General features: G+C 33.2%; 3 protein-coding genes and 1 non-coding gene across 7 annotated transcripts; 2 read left to right on the top strand and 2 right to left on the bottom strand.

The window, feature by feature from the left end:
- The first annotated feature begins 1,790 nt into the window (after nt 1-1,790).
- LOC114397271 (sedoheptulose-1,7-bisphosphatase, chloroplastic-like) lies at nt 1,791-5,049 on the top strand. The gene is made up of 8 exons (XM_028359356.1): nt 1,791-1,967; nt 2,152-2,271; nt 2,387-2,572; nt 3,436-3,517; nt 3,619-3,840; nt 4,219-4,319; nt 4,413-4,484; nt 4,630-5,049. Exons 1-8 carry the CDS (start codon nt 1,869-1,871, stop codon nt 4,909-4,911), a joined length of 1,164 nt encoding a protein of 387 aa, XP_028215157.1. The 5' UTR covers nt 1,791-1,868; the 3' UTR covers nt 4,912-5,049.
- Nucleotides 5,050-7,641: 2,592 nt separating this feature from the next.
- TRNAR-CCU lies at nt 7,642-7,714 on the bottom strand. Its single transcript has one exon. It is a non-coding gene; the product is annotated as a tRNA-Arg (tRNA).
- A 1,949-nt stretch (nt 7,715-9,663) lies between these two features.
- LOC114395285 (transcription factor DIVARICATA-like) lies at nt 9,664-12,110 on the top strand. 4 transcript variants are annotated; one of them, XM_028357024.1, is made up of 3 exons: nt 9,664-10,115; nt 10,283-10,705; nt 11,285-12,110. In XM_028357024.1, exons 2-3 carry the CDS (start codon nt 10,308-10,310, stop codon nt 11,784-11,786), a joined length of 900 nt encoding a protein of 299 aa, XP_028212825.1. In that variant the 5' UTR covers nt 9,664-10,115; nt 10,283-10,307; the 3' UTR covers nt 11,787-12,110. The 4 variants fall into 4 exon arrangements, with proteins under 4 accessions (XP_028212825.1, XP_028212826.1, XP_028212824.1 ...); XM_028357025.1 differs by having other exon boundaries at nt 9,665-10,074; nt 10,288-10,705; XM_028357023.1 differs by having other exon boundaries at nt 9,665-10,074.
- A 3,746-nt stretch (nt 12,111-15,856) lies between these two features.
- Nucleotides 15,857-19,959, bottom strand: LOC114396300 (coronatine-insensitive protein 1-like). The gene is made up of 3 exons (XM_028358208.1): nt 19,193-19,959; nt 17,318-17,789; nt 15,857-16,911 (listed from the first exon to the last, which is right to left on the bottom strand). Exons 1-3 carry the CDS (start codon nt 19,669-19,671, stop codon nt 16,090-16,092), a joined length of 1,773 nt encoding a protein of 590 aa, XP_028214009.1. The 5' UTR covers nt 19,672-19,959; the 3' UTR covers nt 15,857-16,089.
- Nucleotides 19,960-21,172: the final 1,213 nt, after the last annotated feature.

The raw sequence follows: 21,172 nt of genomic DNA, 5'->3' as shown, positions 1-21,172 counted from the left end.
GAGGCAATGTTTGACACGTGTCTTGAAGACTTTTTTTTTTCTTTGTTACAGAGCTATTACTACTAATTTTTGTTCTAACAATAGATAAAATACAAGAAATTTTTACTTTGTAAATATTATTATAGAAAAGGTGTGAAAAATATTTTTTATTTGAACAATTCAAAATCAATACTTTTTTGTCTTTGAAATAGTTAAATATAGAAGTGGGTCAAGTTAGTTTAAGCTTTATAAAATCTGAGAATGATTTTATTCATAATTACAAAGTCTAGCCTAACTTATTTATCTGTCATTTTTTTACTTATTTAAAAGTCTAACTTAACTTAAAATCTATTTAAGAGTTTGTTTCGAAATAAGGCCTATAAATAAATCAATAAACATATTAGTATAAGTAGGTTAATAAGTTTATTGAAAAAAGATGGATCAAGTTATTTAAAAAATAACTTTAGATAAGTTATTTCCCATCTCACAAAATTTTATGGTTCTAACAAGTAACTCACATCTTTAGAGTTACTATTTACTGTCTTTGCAAATAAATAATTTAAACTTTAATTTTGCCTTGTTTAATTGATCTTTAAATTTTATCTCTTTTTGCACATAAAAATCTTAATTTATTTTATTTCAAATAATTTGTAAAACTTACTCCTTTTGTAAATAGTCTCTGAGATTAAATCGGGGATAAACTACTAAAAAAATATCAACCATTTATTTATTTATTTTAAATCCCAATCATTTAGTAATTTTATTTTTATATTTTTTTCAAACATTAAAACATAATAAAATTTAAAATAAAAATAAGACTTTTTAATTGTTTTTAATTGCAGCAAAAAAGATAAATAATTTAACTCTAACTTAATAGAAAGAACGTTAACTACTTGTAAGAAGAATAGATTTTAAGGATCAATTAGAATGAAACTCAAGTTCAAGATGTATATTTGCAAAAATGATAAAGTTTAAGGATGAATTGAAACAAAACACACTCACTCACTCTAAATCTCAATAAATTCATATTCTTTTTTTTATCCCTTCTTTTGCCGGAAATGTCAATAAGTTCATACTCTTTGATTTGTTTTACGGGAATTTTTTTTAAAAAGGATTAACAACTAAATTAAACTTCTGAGCAACGAACCCCTAACAATCCCCATAAGGACAAAAAAAAAAACTGAAATCTCTTGAAAGACTAAGACCCCATCCTCAGTCGTGTCTAAATTAGCTAGTTAGCTACTATTTTCATCCCACTTATGTTTGATGTAAGGCAAGTCGAATCAAAATTGTCATCTTAATTTCATTCTAAAATCCAAAAGCATAATTTGCTAAGAATTTTGTAACAACAACCTCATTAGATTTTTCTAAAATGAATGCCTTCTTCCTTTGCTTAATTACACGTTCTAGGCCACATGAATGATAAAACAGTGTTCGTGGCTTAAGAAAGTTTGGTGAAGATTTTTAGCTTTCTCTACACAGAAAGTGCATTTGATAATTAACTAAACGTTATGGCACTAACAAGTGAAATATTAACGACCACACCACACGTATGCAGAAGAACAGAGTTATATATGCACAAAGTCACTAACTAACTAAAAACAGTGGGGGCTAGCAAGTAGCATCTCCCTACCATATCTCTTTTTATATAGGGCCATAGCACAACCACATAAATACTTGCGATGCTAAATATTTCATACCCAAATGCAGTTTCATTAGCCTATCTACTCAGCACCTGCCACGTGGCACTACACACATAGTTAGCCACATATCTAAAATTGCTATCCCCTCCTCCTCTCCTTTCTTAGTCTCACTATCAAATATCACTGCAATAACATAAGTACAAAACAACATAACATCCTCAAGCCTTTGAACATCGTTTTGCAGCCATGGAAACAGGCATAGCATGCTACACTCGCGGGCCTTTCTTGCCTAGTGTTTCTTCCAAGCACTCTCCACCCTCCATCTCTCCATCTTTTGGCTTGAGGGTATGCAGAATCAGTGTTCTCATTTGCATGATTGAATCTTTTCGATTACACTTTGAAAGTGCTACCATACATAGTTTATTCTTTTTCTTTATGTGACTAACTTCTTCTATGTGAGATATCTAGACACCAAATTGAAGAAAAGAGGATGGATGTTTAATCAAATAAAACTTGTTTGCAATGACAGAGTCTGAAATCGAGCTCTTTATTTGGAGAATCTCTAAGAGTGGCATCCAAATCAACACTAAAGGTTTCAAAGACAAAGAATACTTCACTCGTGACCAGATGTGAAATTGGTGACAGTCTGGTGAGTAGTTACTTGCTCAGTAGAAAGTTCTTGCAGTGTCAAACTAGCCAACATTTTTGGTATTTTGGTTTACATGCACGTGAAATAAAGTGATGTTGGTGTTTGTGTGTTGTAGGAAGAATTCCTCACAAAAGCAACACCAGATAAGGGGTTGATCAGGTTGTTGGTGTCCATGGGAGAAGCATTAAGAACAATTTCCTTCAAAGTGAAGACGGCTTCTTGTGGTGGAACACAATGTGTTAATACTTTTGGGGACGAGCAGCTTGCAGTGGATTTGCTAGCTAATCAGCTTCTTTTTGAGGTTAGGCCAGTGATATTGTAAATAAGTTTCTTCCTAATTAAACAATAAATTAAAATCCTGATTCTCGTGCATCATATTTCTCCACACTTATAGTTTAACTAACCCAATTCATGCAATATTGATTGGTCATAACACAGGGGACACATAAGTGTGTGGCTTTTGCATAAGATTTTGAAATGAAAAATGACATGCATGAATCATTTCCCTTCAACGGTAGTATTTTTAGCAAGAGAAGTACTTTAGTTTTCAATTATTATTTGACCGTGTTTAAATAAACTTCCTCGTAAGGACTTATGAGAGAATAAAGTAAGAGAAAAATTAAAATAAACTTCTCCTATAAGTTTAAATTAGCTTTTCCTATTAAATGAGCTAATATGCAGAAGTCTTCTCAATTTAGCTTTTCCAAAAATTTCACTTAGAATAGGCTAAAAAATGTTCACATCCTCGTAGTCACACATTACCATATATTCAAAGAGGTTGTTAAGTTGGGATCTGATGTACCAAACCATTTCCATCTAAAGTTTTATTTCCCCAGAGTTCATTTATGAAAGGGCACTCGGTTATGTTAATGTCAGGACTGATGATGAACTTCTTTGATCTTACATAGAACTGAACTCTTGGTTTTTTTCACAAATATAGAGTTTAATAGACATGCACCCTTAAACACAAACAAACAATCAAAAGTCATCGTTGATATGATTTTTAAGATAATTATTATAAAAATCAACAATCTTATCATATATAACGATTTAGAATTGAAAAATAGTGTAAAAAAAAAACCATTACACAGTCAATGCATATAAAATATGTGTCATTATATTCAATGTGCAATGAAACTGACGTCTCCAATGTTCTATGCATAGGCCTTAAATTACTCTCATTTCTGCAAGTATGCTTGCTCTGAAGAAAATCCTGAGCTCCTGGACATGGGAGGTCCAGTTGAAGGTCTGCCATAATAGTTATATTATACTGGCAATTAAATTGAGTCTTGTCTCTAATACAAAAATGTCACTTTTGCATTTGTGTGAATACGCAAAAAAAAACAGGTGGATTTAGTGTCGCATTTGATCCCCTTGATGGCTCCAGCATTGTGGACACAAATTTCACAGTAGGCACCATCTTTGGTGTGTGGCCTGGAGATAAGTTGACTGGGATCACCGGAAGAGATCAAGTTGCTGCAGCCATGGGGGTTTTGGGTCCTAGAACAACATATGTGCTTGCTCTAAAAGACTTCCCTGGCACCCATGAATTTCTTCTGCTTGATGAAGGTCAGCTTGATGCCATAAGATTTATAAGAATCTAGTAAAGAAGTAGTGTCACACATTACCATATGTTTATTTAAAATTAAACTTGTCAATGACATGCCAGACCACTCAACATGAAAATTGTTTATGTTCGTTCCTTCATTGTTTTTCACTAGCGTAAATCTTTTTTTGAAAAAAAAAATAAAGATTCCCCAAGGCGAGCTTGTCTCTGAATTGAACAAGGATGTGTCCACCATTAAATTTTAGTGGGTTAAGATCACAATGAACTTTCAGTTATACATATATCCTTGCTCATTTTAGATAAACTCCCTTTAGATTTAGAGGAGTCTTATTCAAACTTTATCACATGACAAAAATATCTAACATATATTCATATTTCAGGAAAATGGCAGCATGTCAAAGAGACCACAGAAATTGGTGAAGGAAAACTGTTCTCCCCAGGAAATTTGAGAGCCACATCTGACAACCCCGATTATGCTAAGGTCTACCTGTGTTCTTATATCAGTAAAGGAAGATTTTAGTGTAATTATGGTGTGTATAAATGAATACTTACATCTTTCTTTGTCATCCAATAGTTGATCGATTACTATGTCAATGAAAAGTACACATTGAGATACACTGGAGGAATGGTGCCAGACGTCAACCAGGTTCTTTTCTTAACACAATCAAATTACATTTTAATATGATCTAGTTTTTTGTATTATTTCAGAGATATGAATGTTCTGTGAGCTCACTATCAACCTAGGCTAGGATAATAATGTTATATGCTTTCAAAATGTCATCTATCTGCAGATTATTGTAAAAGAAAAAGGAATCTTCACCAACGTGTCATCACCATCAGCCAAAGCCAAACTGAGACTGTTGTTTGAGGTAGCTCCTTTGGGGTTCTTGATTGAAAAAGCTGGAGGTTACAGCAGTGATGGTCATCAGTCTGTGCTAGACAAAGTCATCAGTAACATTGATGAGAGAACTCAAGTTGCTTATGGGTCCAAGAATGAGATAATCCGGTTTGAAGAAACCCTGTATGGTAAATCCAGGCTCAAGGGTGGTGTAGCTGTTGGAGCAGCTGCTTAATCTGTTAAACCTGCAATTCATTGTCTATTTTTATCTGCTTTTAGAAAAAGATATATGCTATCTTCAGACAAGTACCTGCAATTTAGTCACATTTCTGTTTATCACTATAATAACAAGGTAAATTATGTTGGTATGGCTGATTGGATCTGGACAAAAATAAAAAAACTAAAAGAAAAGTTACTGTCCTTAATAGAAAACAACATGGTCATAATATTTAAAGGGTCTATAAATATAGATTACAATTCAATAGTACATACCAGCATAAATGCAAAATGATGAAATCTTCTTTCAAAATTATACTGTGATATAGTATTACCTACATATATTTTATGCATAACAACTAATATATACAACTATTAAGTTAAAGGTCTACGAAACAGTACAAAAACTGGCACGTGTTTTGTCACAAGTTCTAGCAAAAACCAGGCCCGAAACATTAGCCTGAGTCTTGTCACAAGTTCTAGCAAAAGGATATATTATAACATGGGCCTGAGTATTGTAACAAGTTCTAGCAAAAACCAGGCCCGAAACAGTACAAAAAGTGGCAAGTGTTTTGGTTGTTGACCTACATCTCATAAAGCAGCATACCACCAAAACAACAACCCTTTCCCAAGTCCCAACTAACCAACCTCCTGATAGCATAATGCATTCCCTCTACTCATCTTGTGATGTATGGTAATTAAATACAAAGAGTGAAAAGTAACAAATACAATTCAGCACGAATCTATATAAATAAACTGCTGTCCCAACGTGTGACCTCCACCCCCACGATCCAGTATTCCACCAATCTACACCTCCAAACAGAATTCTGCTCATAAATCACCTCAATAGTTTTAAACACTCCAAAAGTACCATACAAGGATACAACTATAGTCCATAATACATTAAGACTATTGCAATTGACAGATAAATGAAACTTTAGAAAATGTATTTCATTCACTTACTAAATTCTACTACAATGGTAATATTTATAGTACTGTGCTGAATAGAGAAACTACTAGTTACTATCTAACTACACTCCAATAAAGACCAATAGAATTCCTTAACCGGAGTAGTCTATTGTGGGAGAGCCGAATGGGAAAATCATCTTGGCCGTAGGATATATGGGATTACTGTAAGACTGCTTATATAAAAAGTATTTATTTTATTTTATTTTTTTCCTTAAAACACTTTAAATATCGTTTTGAACAATTGAAAAAAGTATTATTTAGACGGTTTGTAGGACGAAAACAAATTAAACAGAATTTGTAAAGACAAAAAATAAAAGAATAATCTTGCAAGGATGAAAAATAAAAAAAATACTAAATTGCTAGAATTAAAAAAATTAAACCTTAAAAATTCATCAGGCGATAGGAGGAGTTTCATTCACGGCGGAGAACACTAATAAAGATTACGAGCACTGCAGTGTACACTAAGCAACGTGAATTTCAGGATAAGACAATTTTCGACGCTGCATCGATCATTTCTCATGTTCCAATTCCAACAACGTGGCAGCCTCCTTCAACTGGTTTTTTCAAATGCAATGTTGATGCAACCATTTTCAAATGCATTAACAACATTGATGAATTAGCATTAAAGCAAAACTGTTTTTTCAGAAGCCTTTATTTGTCCATTGGAAGCATAAGCATGGGCTCTTTTCAAAGCAATTCAATGGGTTTCTGAACTGGGTATGCAAAATATTATTTTTGAAAGTAATTGTAAAGCAGTAGTTGATAATGTTGCAAGTTCCATAAAGGATACTTAATTCTGTTTGAAATATAAGAAAAAAAAATACATATTTTAAACTATCTCTGGTTGAAACTTCTTATTAAATAAATAGTATTTTAAAAATAATTTCATTAAATAGGGTCTTAGTTGAGATTTTCATATATATATATATAGAGAGAGAGAGAGAGAGAGAAATTTTTGTTGATTACATTTGAAACTAAAGGAAGTATTTCTGATTTTAATTAATGTATATTAGCCAAATGTAGGGCAACTCTATCAAATATTCCAAACTTAGTAGTAGTGAGTTTTACTCGGAAACAAGTTATTCTTGTTAGTCATAAATTAATAAGGGTGTCAAGATGTTTAAATGTATCTCATATTCTATTTAGTCTTTAATTATCAATGAAATAATATAATCTTAGTTCTTAAAAAAAACTAAATAAATGCCATGTGTATAACATGTGTACAAAAACTAATTATATATTAATGATCAAGATTTGATTTATTGAGATTTACAAAACAACGTGCATAACTTTTTATTTAACGACTTTTCTTTTACTTTATTTAACAACTTTTATTCACATATTAACATTAAAATATGTGTTAACGTTTTGCAAGTGTTAATTATTTCAGCTATATTTCCTAATGAGGTTACCTGTATCTGGGGCTTAAATATTTCCATGCACATACAATTTTCTTTTTATGTGAGGTTGACCTTTTCTTTTTCTTTTTTAGTATGAGTGATCAGATGTTGAAGGTGTACATAATCATGCTCTAAAATATGATCTGCCACCAAACAATTCATAGGCCTTCCATGAACACTAACCGGTTGCACCATCAAATGGCATTCTTTGTAGAAAATGGAAATTCCCAAGCGCTAGAAAAGCATGAAAAATTGAATTGGGGAGAGATAATTTGAGTGCACACTACATTAAACAACATGCGATGTCACGAACCCTAAGAGAGACATAAAAGTTTATGATGTTAGCATGATTTAAAGTTTATAAACATAACCAAAAAAGGCGCGCCAGGTAGGGGTCGAACCTACGACCTTCTGCTTAGGAAACAGACGCTCTATCCACTGAGCTACAAGCGCTAGCTAACTTGAAGGGCTTCCTTTATTATTTATATACTAAGGACTGTTAACTTCCTTAGTAGTATGCAACCCAATACATGTTGATTGTGAAAAGGAAGTTTGAAATTTTCAAAGTACCAACATTTGTTTGGTTTGCTTTAGTAAAATGATTTTGATGTAAATTTAAAATTTTATCTTTAAATTGACCCATTCTTATGTCATAAATTTTAATAGAAATTTATAGTACAAATTGTATTATTAATATTACATTGGTAAGAAGAAAATTATATTTAGATATCTTAAACAAAGTCTTAGATTTTTATAGTGTGAATAAAAAAATTTAATAAAAAATACTTTATTATAGATAATTATTTTGTTCTTATAACATGATAGAAAAATATTTCTCTCTTTTTAATAAAGTTTAAAATGACGTCATCTTCTTCTATAGTTTAAAAGATTAAGCTTCCTATATATGTTGAAAGATTATTAGTATTATATTTTAACTTATTTTAATATATAAAATATATAAAGATGTTTTTCCTCTTTTTAGCATCATTAGTAATTAGCTTTAAATTCTTACAATCAATTAATTTTGAGATTTTAAAAGATGAAATAAAATTTTGAACAAAGTTTTAAAGTTTATGGTAAAACGTTTAAAACCTAATTCATTTTATCAAGTGAAATGAGTTTAACAAAAGAGAATAGTTTCTTAAAAAATGACAAATCCTATTTCAATTGTTGAGAAAAAATACTCAAATTTATTGTCAAACTTGAATATAATTGCCTTGTACGAAAACTACTCATGGGAAACGAGAAAGACGAAATAACATTCTAAAGTTACAAATTCAACAATAAAGTCTTCCTCATATTATTTTATTTTTTTTACATAAAATCTTCCTCATTTTATGATACGAGATTTTTAAAATTTTATATTAAAACTTTTTTTCATCAATATTAGATATAATGATATTTGTAAGTCGCTAGGAAAATAATCTTTCATCAGTTAAACCAATTTTTAAGATTTTCTAAATTTAAAAAAGTCAAATAACTGCAATTGGCATTTATTTTATATTTTTATCATTAATAAAATTATTTTTTTATTAAATTAATTTATTGATATATTTTCAGAATAGTTTATTTTTATTTAAAAGTACTCATTTATACAATGTATAGGATATTTATTATTTTATATAATTTAATTACTTTCTTGTCAATTAGATAGCTTTTCACAAAACATTTTCCTTCAAATTAATGTAAATTGGGATGGAGTGGTCTGAAGTTATACACGTTTGGTGTTTCAGCTTTCAATTCTAAACGAAAATCCCAATATTTCTTGAAGATTCAAAGATTATAATGTTACCTTCGTTTTTTTTTCCTTGTGTATTTTTTCTTTATCATTGTCTTGATCAAAATGAAAAACTTCATTCTACCTGTATTTTCCTTACTCTGAAAATTGATAATTTTATTACTTTATTTTAAGTTTATTTATACTTTCATCACACTCTTTCCCCCTCACCATTTTCAATGTTGTCTTTGGCATAAAAAAATTATCAATTTGGAAATTATTTGAATATATGCATTTAAACCATTTGATCTCTTACTTATTTTTGTATTAATAGTTAGAAAGGTAGAGACTAATTCTTTTTGAAATAGATTGAGGAAATGAATTTTATTTTTGATAAAATTACTTTCATACACACGGCTACTAATTAAACCTTAATTAATATACTTAAGGGATTAATTAAATCACACATTAAAAAAAAAACTAACTTGTTTCCTAGTTTTTCACTAAATAAAAATATAGTTAAGTATCCTCTAATTGAATACCAGCATATTAAGTTGCTCTAACTAAAGTTTGAGGTAATATTTGACATTAAGAAATTATGGACAAATACTGATCCTCTGTATTAACTCCTTTTTCCTTAGAAGTGTCTTTTTTTTTGTTTCAAAAATGTGATTAATTAAATGCTTATAAAACAGAACTGAATTTTGTCACCAGTTCTAACTGCTAGCAACTGATTTTTACATTCATCTCAAGCCATTTCTCTCACATCAATTCCTGCTTCTTCTCTCTTTTGAACACACAACGCAACCAGAGTTACCAACAGATCCAAATCTAATCCTTTGAAATTCATTAACCCCCATTCCTATTATCTCTCAGTTCCAGTTTTTCACTTTGTTAGTGTCATCTGCAATTTGCTTTCACAGTTGCTTCAGCAGGAAGAAATGACAAAAGGAAACACCTTCTTGCTTTTCCTTACCTGATTGTATAGAATCTCTCTTTTCTCATCATTTGGGATATCACTGTTCACTCTGCATCAACTTGCTATTGGATTTTAACATTTATCACTGCTATCATATTTCTAAGCTCTCACTTCTGGGTACGTCATGATTTTTCCAAGATTCTCCTCGATTCTAAAGGGTAGAAGTTCAACTTTAATTTTTCAGATTCTTTAGTTTGTGCTCTCACTGAAAGTAGATTCTTGACTACTGTTGAAGGATTCTCAATTCCATGCCCCTTGAATCAAAGTTTCATAAGTTCTTAACTGTTGTGCATTTCTTTCTAGTTTCTCATTTCCATCTCTTTAGTGTAGGGCAATTTGTGTTATAAAGTATGGAATTCGAGACTCCACATCAAACTTGTTTTATGTCAAATTCAAGTTGGTTTTCTCAAGAAAGCCACTACACAGAATGGACAAGAGAAGAGAATAAGAAGTTTGAAAGTGCCCTTGCCATATATGATAAGGATACCCCAGACAGATGGCTGAGGGTTGCAGCCATGCTACCTGGAAAAACTGTCTATGATGTCATCAAACAATACAGAGAATTGGAAGAAGATGTTTGTGAAATAGAAGCAGGGAGGATTCCAGTTCCTGGATACCCTATCTCTTCTTTCACATTGAAGATGGTTGACAACCAATGTTATGATGCATGCAGAAAGAAGCCTGCAACTCTCAGGAGTTCTGATCAGGAGAGGAAGAAAGGGGTTCCTTGGACAGAAGAGGAACACAGGTGACTTTCATCATCTTCCTTTGTCTTTTTTTTTTGTTTATGTTTTACATTGGTTTGGGGGGAGTTAATGAAAATATAGCAGGAGTTTAATTTCAATGCACCTCTGGTGTAAAAAAATTTACACTATCAATCAATCAAAAATCACAGTAAGTATAATTTTTAAGATAATTATTATGAAAGTTAACAAACTTCTCATATATGTTAATTGTGAATTTGTAATTAAATGACAAAATAAAAACTTTTTACACTTAGTACAATAACTATTTACTGATATAGGATATTGAATCATGATTATATGACACAAGCAACTCAACTTGTACAAACAACTCGTACTGGTTTGTTTTCATACCTGTGGCTTCTATGATATATTTCCTTGTCAATCTAGCTTGGTTACATTCCAATTTGGCAGATGAAAACTACTTGTAAATTAAATTTTAAATCGTGTGCATTCCGAAACTGCTGACATGTTAAACATAATCTTAAGTTAGCTCAATTAGGTACTATTTATGCAGTTTCAATCTCTATTTTTTTTTTTTTGGTTCCTGTGCTTGACATGGATTTTGGGGTATTGTGTTTCAGACGTTTTCTGATGGGACTTTTAAAGTATGGTAAAGGGGATTGGAGAAACATTTCTCGTAATTTTGTGGTCACAAAAACTCCCACCCAAGTGGCAAGCCATGCTCAAAAGTATTACATAAGGCAAAAGCTTTCTGGAGGGAAAGACAATAAAAGGAGGCCTAGTATCCATGATATCACCATTGTTAATCTTACATCAGATCAAGAGAAGCCTCTTTTACTCAATGATGAGTCTCACATGACTTTTGAGCAACAGAAGCTAACTAGCATGCCAAAAGTACAACTAGAATGGATTAATCACCACGACAATGGGTCACGTATGGTTGTCAACCCAAATTATGATATGTTCATGTCACCTTCATCTGGCATCTCTTCCAAGACCCTCAAGTTGCAAGGGCAAGATTTCTATGAATGTGCCTTTCATGAGACTTATGCTAAGCTTAAAAATTCGGGTTTCAGGACAACTTCTAGAGACTTCAACAAGGAAGGTATTCATGCACTCTGATCTTGTTATGAACAGCATACCGGTTCTACTACATAGATCATAGACCCAAGGATACTTGTTTTATGTTATGAACATAAATAATGTTTCATTCCTTCAGCTGTTTAATGTACCCTTTTCAAGTTTCCCTGTGTTTACTCCTAGTCAGACAGTTATTTAACATGTCTATTTCTTTGTATAGACTCAATCTGCATCACAGGATGCGCCATTCAGGTATTCTCAGTCTCGGGCAACGAGACAATATTCAGTAATCATTGAATTCCATTAGATCAATCGTGTGTCATAATAATATCAAGGTTTTAAGATGTAATTTACTTTCAATTTGAAGCCTTTCATTCTTGTCCAATAAACTATAAATTAAAGCACATAATGGTACCAATGTTCAGCCATCAATACGTGAGGAGAATCTAAAAGCTGGTGATCGTTTTCAATTCTTACTTCGGGGTTCCAATTCCCAAAATAATAATAAAAAATAAAAAGTAACCCCAAGCCAAAATAATGGACTTATTAGATAGTTATAACTGTTGCAAAAACTTATTTACGCACACGCTCCTTAAATACTCCCATATAAACAATTTGACATATATACCTTACATAAACATAGCTTGTAATAGTACATATATTTTGGTAGGTAGCCAATTCACTTGCTGATGTGGCTGACTCACATGAGCACTTGAATTGAAATTTTGGGTAGATTCTGATGATATAGTAAGCTTTTTTGTCTTTAGACACTTTCCACCATCATTAATCATATGCTTTTTGAGACCAATATGGCCAAGTTGACCAGGTTTGATAATCAGCATCTCTTTATTGGTAGTAGAATCTGAGTTTGCATTCCACTTAACTTGAATCTCATGCTCATTGGGTCAGAAAAATAGGCAGATTCACGTAGGAATGCCAATGTGACTCACACTATCATAGCCATCTTTTGTTATTTTCGATTTTTCAGCCAATCCGGTTCTTCCTTTTCTTTGATATTTTTTGCTTCGGCCAAATCTACCTTTTTGTGGGGGCAATACTGTTGTGTCAGCATTGTTGCTTCTTTTGTTGGTCTCTGGAACAATCATGCTTTATTTTGATTCTTTATTTTACTTGAGAACCCAATAACATGTTATAGCCGCATGCATTATGAGGATTTTGTTTTCTCTAAAACTATTAATAGGAATAAATGCAGCGCCAACTTTAGATTATGCGTAGTGTACATTGAACTCCTAAATACTTCTGCTCCTTGGCCTGGTAATAATATATATTTCACTAAACTTTGTGAAGCATATATATCTCTCTTTCCGAGTTTATAATAGAAATGCATCCCAATAGAATTTTTGTGTGTGCTCATTTTAGAAATTAATAGCACAAGTTGTTTGGTAATCTTTTCAGTTTTAAAGGTGTGAAAACATTTTTGTTTGCATAAATATATAAAAGCTTAATTATTTCGAAAAGGAGGGGTGGGAGTGGGGTGGGATTACATGGATTGTCACCATCTCAAAATATGTCGAACAACAATAAGCAATGATGTCACTCGATCGGTTTTTCTTGGAGCTACAATGTGAATTCTATAATAAAACACCATTTTTTGTTCTGTAAAAGATTTGGAATTAGGCATATTAGTCTCTTAAAAAATTGAAAAATATCACTTTTATCTTTGAAAGAGATAAAAAAAAAGTCGATCAATTTAATCCTTTGTAATATTAATTTAGTTCCTAGGAATGATTAAATTCATCAACATTTTCATCTTTGAAGGGATGAACTTTTCATTGCCCGTGCTCATGTCTTTAACCAGTCGTACATTTTACAAACTACGCATGACGATATTAGCGCATCAAAGGTCCAACCCAATGCAACGAATGTGATTGTCTTAACTTTTCTTTTGTAAATGACGCAACCTTCGACTTTAGAATTATATATGGCCGAGTATATCTAGAGAAGCTCAGCTTCATGGTGTGAGTTAAAGTAAAATCTCACATCGAATAAAAATGAAAAAATTCAACACCATATAAAAGTGAGAAAAAAATTTATAAATTTAAATCTAAAGATTTTAGATTAAAATATAATATCAAGTTTCATTATATGATGTCTTGTACTACACTAATATAAACTTATCTGATATTTACTCCCCTCGAATCTTCTCAACACAGCCCCATTTTAGTTTAAGTTTGATCGTATCTAGAGAAAATTTATTCCCCTCGAATCTTCTCTACACAGGCCACATTTTATTTTAAGATTGATCGTATCTAGAGAAAGATAAACCGTACAAGTTGCCTCTCTTTACCCTTTTTTTAACCTCTCAATAGATTTAAGACAAATCTTTACTTGGCAACTTTATTGGGCTAAACTTTACAGCAACGATGCATTTGCCATGCTTATGCAAAAGGATTGCTCCTTCACACTTTGGTTTGGCCCACATATCCATGGATCCTTTTCACACATGATCATACTGTACTATAATGTTGCCGACATAGATATGTATAATCTGAGATAGGTAAAGCCTAGATCAATGGATCCATGGGTACTACTAGGAATGCCTAGATCAATAATTGTTTGAACTTAAGTGAGTGTATAATCTGAGATAGGTAAAGCTCAATTTTGGAGAGGGAAAAAAATGCATGTTTTATAAACATGGATGGGCGAAAAACTTCAAATAAGTTCATCAAATTAAATTCAATCTAGATATGAGATTATGACCTCTGGAGAGAAACATGAACTTGGAGTTTTGTTTTGTTTTTTGGTATCGCAACTAGGAGAAATTGAATATTAATATGGGGTAACTTTGGATTTTTTAAAATAATACTTAAAATATTTTACAAATATTTTTATTTGAAAAAAATATAATCAACAAAAAATCAATAGTGAAAAGTATTTTCTTATATAGTAAAATGTAAACATTATATCAATAAAAAGGGGTGATTGAGATTGGCAACTGCACCTTATGCAGTTTTCGTGAACTCTAGTCCAGAGTCTCTGCTTTAAAGAAGGCACATTTCTTCTCATATTGGAGTTATGTTTAGTTGGGGTGTTGTCAAATTCTGATGTGTACAGTCGTTCAATATATTGTGTGGGAACTTGTCTCTTTTACAAAACAGAAAGCACGAAGGAGAATTTATGTGAATGCATGGTACTGGGCTCTTAGGATTATTTGTTAATGAAAGGAAAATGGTGATTGGCGCTTTTGGTTTTTTCGCAGAGGGAGCTTTATTGCTTTAGAAGTATGTGAAATCAATTGTTTGATCTTTAATAGCGTTTAAGAAACATTAGTGCTCTTTCTTACACTTTGCTAAATTCTTGTCTGGTTGCTTATTAAGATAAAGATACTTGCTTCCTCTGTTTTTCGTGAAATTTGATTTTGGGGCTGATATCTGTGCATAGACTTCAAAAATGAACTCATTAGGTCTTAAAAACTTAGGATTTGATATAAAATTCACCCCATTTGGATGAGTATAGCTCTTAGAATCAAAGTTTTAAGTTTTAGCCCTTTTCGATAAATAAACAGTACCCTTTCATGTTGGTTGACTTAATCTATTCTTAATTATTTGGATTTGGGATTAACAATGTTTGAGTTGAAAATTTTGAATTTCTCATTTGAAGATTTGATTCAACCCAGCGGTTATTCATATTGATTGTGGGGATTGATTATGGAGATGGAGGATTATTGGTTTGACCTCTTTGGGATTTAGGAGTTTTAAGTCAAGTTTTTTTTTAATATTTTTTTATATTCTAACAATTTTTAACCGTTAGAAATCATATTTAAAAAAATTAAATTAAAAACAGAATTTTAGCAGTTAAAAATTACCATTAATCATAACATCGTTTGCTAGTCACAAACTTAGTTAATAATATCTTGATGGAAGGACTAAAAAATGCATTTTCCAATTTTGAGGGACTAAAACAAATAAATTTTAATTTGGAAGACTAAAACAGACATATTCTGTATTTGAGAAACTAAAAACATATTTAATTCATATTATCATTGTATTGTACCGCCGGCGCCACCCCTGCATTCCTAACCTATGTTGTGACCCAACAACCTATAAGAGGTGACCCAAGCTCAAAGGGTTGCTTATGCTCTGTTCAAAGGATAGATCCAAAAGGGGGGAAGAATTGCTTTTTATTCACAAAATTGAGAATGTTCAGTTTTTAAGGGAGCCAATAGCGTTAGGGGAAGCGTTTCAGAATTTCAAATGAAAACACAGGCTTATTACAAGACTAATTGTCTAAAATGAACTACAAATAGAGCAGGAACATAGAAACAGCATATGAAAGGGGAGAAGAAAAACAAAAGAAAACTGGTATATATACACAGCTCTGGCCTCTAGGTATCAACGCATGTGGCAGTGTCCAAAGGCACAACAGTATCTGGAAAATCTGATCTCTGCCCTGCAAGAGAATAATATGCAAGAATATGAGCAGGATGCTCAACAACTACAGTCTCATCTGGATTGGTATTCGTAGCCACCTTTCTAGAAGGAATCAACTCAATGTTCCAAAAGGGTCGAGCCATTACCAAAAGATCACGTCCAGATGGAGATACACCATAACCTTGCACCCACAAGTACCTAAGAGAAGTCAATTGTGTTGCAGCCACAGCAAGTGCACGTTCACTGAAAAATAAACACCCTCTCATTTCAAGTTTCTGAAGACTAGGACACCCCTTAGCGAACTCCAAAAGCCCTGCATCAGACTCCCCCACATAACCAAGCAGCATCCATCTCACATTTGGACTGTATTGTCCAATGTAACCAAGGCCTACATCAGTCAACCCGCCACGCCTGAGATATAGAGCAAATCTCCTCAGCTTGTCACAGCCCCTCAGTAGAGCCCTCACCCCATTGTCAAGTGGCAAATCAGTTATCTTCTCTTCATGGTCAAGCAACACAAGGCGAAAATCACAGAGGTTCTTCAAGTGAGTTCCAATATGTTCCAGAGATGCATTTGTAATATCAGACACATAAACAGCCATGTATTCAAGCTCTGAACAGCCCTGTGACAAGGCTATTAGCCCTCTATGGGACACAGTACCTTCTTCATCCTCCATTCCTTGATCATCATCGCCCCTTTCAATCCTAAGCCTTTTTAGCCTCTTACAACAACGACCAAGAACCTCTAACCCTCTATCTCCAATTACATTCCTTGTCTGTCAAGGTATCAGTTCACAATAAACATTTCAAATGCGGTTCTGGTCATTTAAAATATCCAGTAATCTATTTCAATAGACTATGTATATAAGTTGTATTGTAGCTTTTCTAAAAAACAAGTGGGAGTATATTAGTAATTTAGTATTCATTCCACTATTTGACAAATGAGTGTTAACAAAATATCCCTCCAACTTGATTTTTTAACTGGAGAATTTTAACAAATTCAAGATCATAATTAGTTAACATACTTGCTTTATAAAACAAATGGGAGTACATTATCAAACCCTTGTATATATATACATATATGTGCAATATAATGCTGATTCATAATTGAAATGCATATATAGAATAGAGAGGTTGACAGGTAAATATGAAAATCTTGATAAGCAAAGTTCTGGAACTTACCTCAAGGACTTCCAGATTTGGACACCTTTGGATTAACATACAATGATCCTCCGTGTCTAGCATTGCATAGAGGAGATCCAATTTTTTTAGTACGGCTGCAAACATGAACACAATGGGCAACTCATTCTTTCCAATATATGTTAAACCCAATCGACATAACTTTGCTGGTAATGATATAGCAGAGTATCTTTCTGGTTCCTCGTTGTAGGTGCCTCCACAAAACTCTTCCAGCGCAGAGGCATGCTTAAAGAAGTTCACAAGATCCAGTATTTCACAGTCAGTAAGTTTCACAGACACTAAGTTGGGGCAATTTTTAGCTAAAAGTTCAAGGTCCTCAATCTTCACAACAGCAATGTCTGTCAAGTAAAAATTGAGAGTCTCAAGAACTGTATTATTCAAAGCAAGCTCGTGTAGCCATTCTCCGTCCTTCTCAAGAATTGAGCTTTCCTCCAAAAACAAGACTCTTAAACTCCTGCCAAAAAGAAAAATTTACTGAGAGCCACAATAATTTAATTAACTGTAGGCATAAATTCTAGCTTCCAAGAAACAAAGTCTCAGATCAATGTACATGAAAGCTCTAATATGTTTAGAATTTTCCCCTACAAATAAACATGCCTATTATCATCATATCATATAAATTTTATTTAAAAAAAATACGATGAAAAATAAAAGTTATGCTACAAGTAACAGAAACTGATCACCACATTTTTAGTCAATAAACATAAGAACTTCATATTCTTTAGACTTACTCAAAGTCAATGAATGATTAATCCCTAGAAAATTCTCTCAATTTGAAGATTTGAAACTTCAGAAGTATGAAATTCAAATCATTTAATCGTTTGGAATTCTGCAAGAGAAAATAGAAAAGCATTGCTGGACGTTGGGACTAAAACAAAATTAAAACAGCTACATCTGCCACCGTATACACCAATAATTAGTAGTCATTATTAATATATCTCTCTACTTTCTCATTCATCTCATTTTACTTCTATTTTTTAAAAAAAATGTTTCTTCATTTTTTATCACATCATTTCGACCTCTTTTTTGCTAGAGACTGGGAGAGATATTTTCGACATTGCTAGCTAGAGAGAGGAGAATTTCTGCGTAGATGGACTTGCCAAGCTAGGGCTTCATATCAACTCGGTACAGTCTTCAGAGATCTACCAGAGTTCATTACTTCTTCACTCTTTTCAGATCTAGTAGGTCTTGTCCTCCCACCTACATCTATTATTTTCTCTATCATTCTTTTTTTTTTTTGCGGGGGGGGGGGGGGGGGGGGGGGGGGAGGGGGAGGGGGGGTGTACGCTCCTCATTAATTTATGATTCCTCAAGAGTCAACGTAACAGATGAAAGCACAATTTATTGCTGAATGCTATATAACAAAAACTTTCTGCCAAACAATTGGAACGGAAACATAGCAATAAAGGCAGGGAGGATAGGCAAAACAGGTAATAACACCTGGCGCTGCTAGTTAACCATTGAAAAATCCAAAAAACAGTAACTAGAACAACCACCATCAGCCAAATTCACAGTATTTAATAAGTATCAACAACAAAGCAGGTTCGAAACACGCAGTCCACGAATCTTAGGTCACATAATCCAACGAATAAGGATACACATATTCAAAGAAAAACTCAAACTATATTAAACCACTTCAATTAATACCCGAACTTTAGAAAATTCGTGACTGAAATTTAGTTACCCCATAGTTAGCTAGAGAAAGTCAACTTTCTATCACTAAATTTGGTGTTTAACTCATTAATTTTTTACAGCAGGCGATGTGGTAGGATATAGGATTAGGAGCATGATTAATTCTGAAAGAAAAAAAAAATTGAAACATAACAATAATTAAGGGCAATTAATTGAGTTAGTTACTTGCAAAAGCGACCGATATGGAAAAGACCATCGGTGGTGAAACCGGAGCACTTGTCAAGCTTGAGAGCGTGAAGCACGTGACCGCGGTCACGAGCGAGATTCTGAAGATCGGAATCCTTGACAATCATGCGGCGGAAGTGGAGGCTCTTGAGGCAATCGAAGTACTGAGAAATCTCTTTGACCCAGGGAGTGACGTGTCCGCCCCAATCCTCGGGTATCAAGTTGAACATTGCGGCTCGGGGCTTGCCCTTGAGCTTGAGCGACTCGAGGTGCGGGAAGCGGCGGCGGAGGCGAGCCGGGGTGGTGGTGTAGCAGAGCGCGATGGTGACGTGCTTGCGGGTGAGCGAGTCGAGCTCGTACCAGCGTCGACACACCTGGGAAACGGCGTCGCGGTCCTTGGGGTCGTCGATGTAAGGGATGACGCAGTCGAGGACCACGTCGACCACACGTGTCTTCCGCACGTTCCGTTCCTCCGTCATATTGGATCGGAGACTGAGAGTGAAAAGAAAAGGTGCAGAGGTTTTGGTTCAAGTGGCAAAAGGGGAATGGGTTATGGGGATGATGAGTGAGGAAATGGTAGGGCCAAACAGATGGGTGTGAAACGACAAAACTTTTTCCGAGCTTATTACCTATATTTACGTGATGTGATGTGATGTACTGATGTAACACGTCACTGCTTCAAACGCCGTTCTGTTATCACAATATTCATCCTAGGAACAGCTACATACACCCTTTCCCATCCGGATTTGTTTCCGGCAACCATAGTCGCCTGTGTGACGTGTGGTGGACCAAAAGATATAAGAATAACAAAAAAAAAATAAGATAAGTATAATGGTGTTCAAAGTTAAGATTATCAAGGGTACCATTGATTCACGAAAGTAGAAGAAAAGACAATAAATAAATAAAAATAACAGTATAACTCAAATATTTTTGTAAAGTTGTTTGATATGAAAGGAAATAAAATTATTTTAGTTTAATGAGTAATCTTCAACTAAAAATGATCATAAAATTTTATTAAATATTTGAGGAAAAATTTCTATTATCTATAAAAATTTAGATAAAACTACATTTTTTATCCTTCGGTTTATCTTCAGTTTTGAATTTGGTCCCCAGTACTTTAATTCATGAATTCAGTCTTTTTATTTTGTAAAATCGTGTAATGTTGGTCCCCTAGGGCACAATTGGACGTTAACCGTTAACAATTTACTATCACGTGTCACGTTTTTACTGGATGATGACTATCACGTATCATGTTCTGATTGGATGTCAACTCCATGAAAGATGAAATACGTTGTTTTCATTGATCAATCAGAACATGACACGTGACAGTCATCATCTAATAAGAGTGTGACACGTAGCAGTCAACATCACTTGCTAACGGTCAACGTCTAATTATAGCCTGGGGACCAACATTGCACGATCTTATAAAATAGGAGTACCCAATTCGTGAATTAAATTATCGGGGGACCAAATCTAAAACTAAAAATAAATTGGGGAACCAAAAATGCAATTTTGCCAAAAATTTATGTAGTTCGAGTAGGGTTCTCTTTCATGAAAAATAGTCGTGGTTTGTCTCATTTTTATCAAAAAATAGTTTCTTTTCCTTTCTACTTTGTCGATAATTGGATGGAACATAATTTTTTCGTGGGACTCATGTGAATTGCATTTCTTCCTTTCTTTTTTTTTGGGAAAAATTTAAATTATATTAAACCCAAAATGATACAACAATAAACGGGGCATACCCCGCAGCTAGAGAAAATCAAAAGCTTCCCTAATACAAGAAAGTCTATATCAAGATGCTAAAACAAATGCAATAGGTGCGCTTGTCTATACAAAAGAAACTTAATCTTGCTAATAACCTCTACTACAGAAAATTGATAATCTTCAAAAATCAGCTTGTTCCTAGACAACCAGATGCAGTAGACTGTAATTGCTATAGTCAGGCAACAAAATTTTCCTTGAACACCTGATGTGGATCTG

Source organism: Glycine soja, chromosome 18 (genome assembly GCF_004193775.1).
Source record: "Glycine soja cultivar W05 chromosome 18, ASM419377v2, whole genome shotgun sequence".
In the NCBI taxonomy this organism is placed as follows: Eukaryota; Viridiplantae; Streptophyta; class Magnoliopsida; order Fabales; family Fabaceae; genus Glycine; species Glycine soja.
The sequence above is the reverse complement of the archived record's forward strand: the minus strand, read 5'-3'. Positions and strand labels throughout refer to the sequence as shown.

Excerpts from the sequence above, each read along its gene's own strand:
- LOC114397271 (XM_028359356.1), top strand. The coding sequence starts at position 1,869 with ATGGAAACAGGCATAGCATGCTACACTCGCGGGCCTTTCTTGCCTAGT. Across the intron at positions 2,272-2,386 it reads GTGAAATTGGTGACAGTCTG|GAAGAATTCCTCACAAAAGC; the intron begins GTGAGTAGTTAC and ends TGTGTGTTGTAG. Across the intron at positions 2,573-3,435 it reads CTAATCAGCTTCTTTTTGAG|GCCTTAAATTACTCTCATTT; the intron begins GTTAGGCCAGTG and ends TTCTATGCATAG.
- LOC114395285 (XM_028357024.1), top strand. The coding sequence starts at position 10,308 with ATGGAATTCGAGACTCCACATCAAACTTGTTTTATGTCAAATTCAAGT. Across the intron at positions 10,706-11,284 it reads TGGACAGAAGAGGAACACAG|ACGTTTTCTGATGGGACTTT; the intron begins GTGACTTTCATC and ends ATTGTGTTTCAG.
- LOC114396300 (XM_028358208.1), bottom strand. The coding sequence starts at position 19,671 with ATGACGGAGGAACGGAACGTGCGGAAGACACGTGTGGTCGACGTGGTC. Across the intron at positions 17,790-19,192 it reads CATATCGGTCGCTTTTGCAA|GAGTTTAAGAGTCTTGTTTT; the intron begins GTAACTAACTCA and ends TCTTTTTGGCAG. Across the intron at positions 16,912-17,317 it reads CAAATCTGGAAGTCCTTGAG|ACAAGGAATGTAATTGGAGA; the intron begins GTAAGTTCCAGA and ends ATACCTTGACAG.